Source organism: Hylobates moloch, unplaced genomic scaffold (assembly GCF_009828535.3).
Source record: "Hylobates moloch isolate HMO894 unplaced genomic scaffold, HMol_V3 SCAFFOLD_7, whole genome shotgun sequence".
NCBI classification, from domain to species: domain Eukaryota; kingdom Metazoa; phylum Chordata; class Mammalia; order Primates; family Hylobatidae; genus Hylobates; species Hylobates moloch.
Window position 1 is genome coordinate 127,022,250 of NW_026652282.1, and position 4,315 is coordinate 127,026,564.

General features: G+C 40.5%; 1 protein-coding gene across 1 annotated transcript; it reads right to left on the bottom strand.

Annotated features, from left to right (window-relative positions):
• Nucleotides 1–234: 234 nt before the first annotated feature.
• LOC116812119 (nucleolar protein 11-like) lies at nucleotides 235–2,386 on the bottom strand. Its single transcript, XM_032757795.2, is given in 2 exon segments — nucleotides 235–1,542; nucleotides 1,544–2,386. Coding segments are annotated over 2 exon segments (2,151 nt in total).
• Between the last annotated feature and the right edge of the window lie 1,929 nt (nucleotides 2,387–4,315).

Consider the following 4,315-nt stretch of genomic DNA (forward strand, 5'->3'; position numbering starts at 1 on the left):
ACATATTTTTTAAAAATTGCAGAACCTCTGCACACCAATGTCCACAACCTAGAATAGGTTCATGTGAAACCTGCAGTTCTATCCCGGAGCATCAATAAGTGATGGTCCAGGTACTCACTGACATGTTTCTCTTGAAACTGAGATGGTTGCAAAGAAAACACCGTTCTTGCCTGGATGAAGCAAGAGTTACATAAAAGAGCTTTATAAAATGACTATCAAGGAGAATTGGTAATATCAGAAGAGCTCCAGCACTTCAATTGAATATAATCCTCTATTATTCTTTTCTTGATTTAATTTCTGTAGCTCCCAAAAACTTACTTCAATCTTGTTGAGCTCGGAATAAACAGATGTCTGAGATTTTACAAGCTTGTAAAGATTTATCAGTAGCCTCTTTGCTTCTGGCATCATTACTGCAACAGTAAAATTTGCATCCAGAAGTAGACATATCCAATCCATAATCTGGTTCAAGGTAGGTGGGTGTATTCCAGGAAGAGTCATAGTAGCATTCTCGCTACACTTCAGATAAAGGAAACACAAATACTTGAGAAACAGCATGATATGCTGTGCTGGGATGTTTTTCAAATGAGGCAGAAGAAATGTTTCGCTATATGCTGAATGAAGAATTGCATTAAGTAGAGCTGCTCTTTTTGGTATCACAGAGCATGAAATGGTCTCCTTTGTTTTGTCCTGGGGCTTTTTATTTAACTCTTGATCACAGTTATTGTATTTATCTTCTTCAGGATTGAAGCCATTTTTAAGAATTACAGTTTGCTCTTCCATTTTCTCATCATGTACAGAATTACTATAGTCAAAAACTGACTCTATACTGACATTGGTTTCTTGAAGACTGTCATCACCAATGCTCAAGAAAACTTTTAAGCAAGCACAGGTGACCGATTCAGGAATGTCAGGGAACTGCTGTAGACAGCGTTGTAACAACTGTACATCTTTCTTTTTTAAGGCAATCTCCATTAAGTCAGGGCACAAACTGTAAGAAAGCACATGCATTTGGATAAGCTGCATCAGACAGTTCCGGGGATAAAATGATGGTTCTGCTTTACACCTTTCCAGAAGTCCTGTTACTGTGTCCCCAGTGACAGTATGAAAGTCAGGGGTCTGCTTCAGAGCCAAAAATTTCCATACTTCTACTTCAGTGTGTTTCTCTGAATCTTTCATTATGGTTGACAAAAGTTGTTTGGATGGTGATACCTCTGGCTGTAAACTCATTTCAACTTTTCGTCTCCTTAAAATTCTTCTTGACTGCTCTGAGTTCTGGGACCCAAGTCCACATCCCTGAGGTGTTTCCCAGTTTACAAAATGGGGCACGACATGAGTTCCTGGATCTTGACTATGCTTGAGTTTTCCATGAGCACCTGCTAATGATGACACTTCACAGTTGTATGGAATCACAGTTAGAGATTTTCCACGTAGCATAAACAAATTTTCCCCATAATACCAGAGTTGACCACTGGTCCCTTGTGGTAACTCTTCTGAAGTCTGTAGTGTTTGAAATTTTATGTTCCATACAGAGAGGCATTCCTTATGAAGCTGCTAGTGGACTTCCTAGGACTGTGACGTGATCCTGATCCAGGGCAGTGAGTGCAACTCGATTTCAAGCATTACCAGACACAACAGCCTTGAGCAACAGTGATTTAACTAAGCTCTGATTTTTTTCTGGGTCAGTTGGATGTATTGGTATCAAGGTTTCATATATACAACCATCAGAGCTTAATGACATCAAAGAGATGAATTTCTGATCTAGTGATTCAGTAAAACTCTCCATAAAAGAGTTTTTGTCTTGTCCAAGTAAGAGTGTATATTTGGTTAAGAAATGTGAGTTAAACATTTGTACATAAGCAAAGTGATTTCCATGTTTTTCAGTAATAAAAATTAAAACAGGATGTTTGAATACTATGAAAAACTTTGCCCATTTAATCACGTCATCAGAGATAACAGTTTCAATTTTCTGCTGGGGGTCTGCAAGCAAGGCCTCTAAACCACGAACACCTTCCTTGAAGAGCACCAAGGGTTCTGACCCTTGCACTGAAAGTATCCTATATACTTCAGCTGACAATGTAGCTTTAAATACTTTATCCAGGTTTACATCTTCATTATTCCAGATTTTTAAAACCTTATTATCGTGTACAACAATATACTCTCCAGTTTGAAAGCTGCACACAGCTGGACATGTTACAATTTGACCCTGTTTCACTGACCAGCTCCCTAAGGGTTTCTGATCAGAAACCTTATAGAGGATCATGGTCCTGCCGCTGTCTGTCACTAGAAACTGGTCTGTTTTGTCACTCTGCTTCATGCCTAGGAGTCCTTCAGGCCCCGCGCTCAGGACTACCGAAGACAACGTGAATTCTTCCTCTAGCACTGCCATTTTGAGCAAACCTAGCACACCGGATTCTGAAGAGGTGCTGAGAAAGCTTGTAGGAAGATGCAATTTTCCTTAGATGGATGTGTGTGTTTGTCCCTTTCACCTTGGAGTCTAGTTATGTGTACATGTCTTATCCCCTCAGTAGGCAGCGCACTTGCTCCTGAAGAGAAAGGAGTCCTAAATTCTCATAAGTCCCCACGGAACCCGAAGAGTACCTGGCGTGTAGTACTCAATACAAATTTGCTGAACACATGAATGAGGGTGAAGATGGGGAAGGGTCTCTGGCCAAAGAAATAGTATGAGCAATGTCCCACAAGTAGGGAACTACAGGAAATGCAGAATGATTGAGTGTGGCCCATGCATAGACTACATGAGTGATGGAGAAAGAGGAAACACAGGAGACTGGCAAGATGGACAGGGACCAGGTGTTGTGGCCTTGAACACCAAACTGTAGGATCTGATTACCTTCAAGTGCTACAGAAAGCTGGACAGGTGCTGTAACTGTGGTGGGTCTGAGCAGAGGTGAGCTTCCCCTCAGAGGCTCTTTTTTGCTTCCCCTACCTCCTGTCAGGGAAGCAGTGATGAGGGCTCTGTCAGCTCCTCCCCGCTTTCTCTTGCTGGATGCTGCCTACAGTGCCCAAAAAAGTCATCATAAGCAAAGTCACTGTCATTTGCCCATTCCATTTCATTGTTTCTGTATCCAAGAGGAAAAGAGGTAGGTCTAAAGCCTGAGGTACCATGGACTCTCAGGAAAGCTATGAGAAGGGAGTCCACAGCCCTGCCTCATTAGTTCATATACAAAGGTGTAAGTTTTTCACTTCACTTCCTCCTGTGGCTTCTGAATGCTGGGGCTCAAGTCAGATATTCTCAGCATTCATTGCCCTGGAGATGGTCTTTTTAATATCCCAGGCACCTGTGACCTTCCACTACTGCATGTCCAAATTCTCTCCAGTCTGAAAAATTTAGTGACAATGTTTCCTCTTGCAGGAAGCCTGTCTTGCAGAGCCCTTCAGCTCAAAGTGACTGTTTCCTCAGAATGTCTGTATTACTGCAGCTGCAGTCCTCAACCTTATTGCCTGGATACACATTTTATATCCTGCCCTTTTCCCACACAAAAATAGTTAAGGTCCATAGTAAGGGGTATGATTGAATTATCTGGAGACAGGATGTTAGAGTGGACAGACCATGCACACTACAATCAGGCAAACCTAGATATCAACACCAGCTCTACCACTTCCTGGCTTCGTTACCTTAGACAAGTTCCTTAACCCTCTCAGAGACTCAGTTTTCTCATCTGTAGATGGCAGAATATAATAGGATGCTGACACAGTTGTTGCAATTATTAGATGAGAAAAAAGCAAAGCATCAGTAATAATACCTGGCAGGTTTTTGGCACTCAAAAATAATTCCTTCCTCTCCTTTGCCTTCAATATTCTTCACAGGGCCTAGCATACAGTTTTCATTCATTGATCCAGCCAGTTATTAATTAAAACATTACTGGGGACAGATACTATGTACATTGACATAAAAATTAAATACTTAGGAATAAATCTACCGAAGACATCTATTCAAATAGAAAGATTTACAATGTTCACGAATAGAAGAGTCACTATTATAAAGATGTCAGTAGTTTCCACACTGATTTATTAATTCAATGCCATATCCTGAGAGTTGTGTGTGTATGTGTGCAACTTAACAAGCTGCTTCTAAAATATATATGTAAAAAGTCAAGTATAGCTAAAGTATTCTTGAAGGAAGAAAAAGGGGGAAAACTTGCTCTACTAGGTATCAAGATTTATTATAAAGCTATAGTAATTAAGACAGTGTGGTATTGTCTCAGGAACAGACAAATAGAACAAGGAAACAGAATGTAGGTCCAGAAACAGATGTATACATACATTGAGACTTGATGTATGACAAAGGAAATATTTA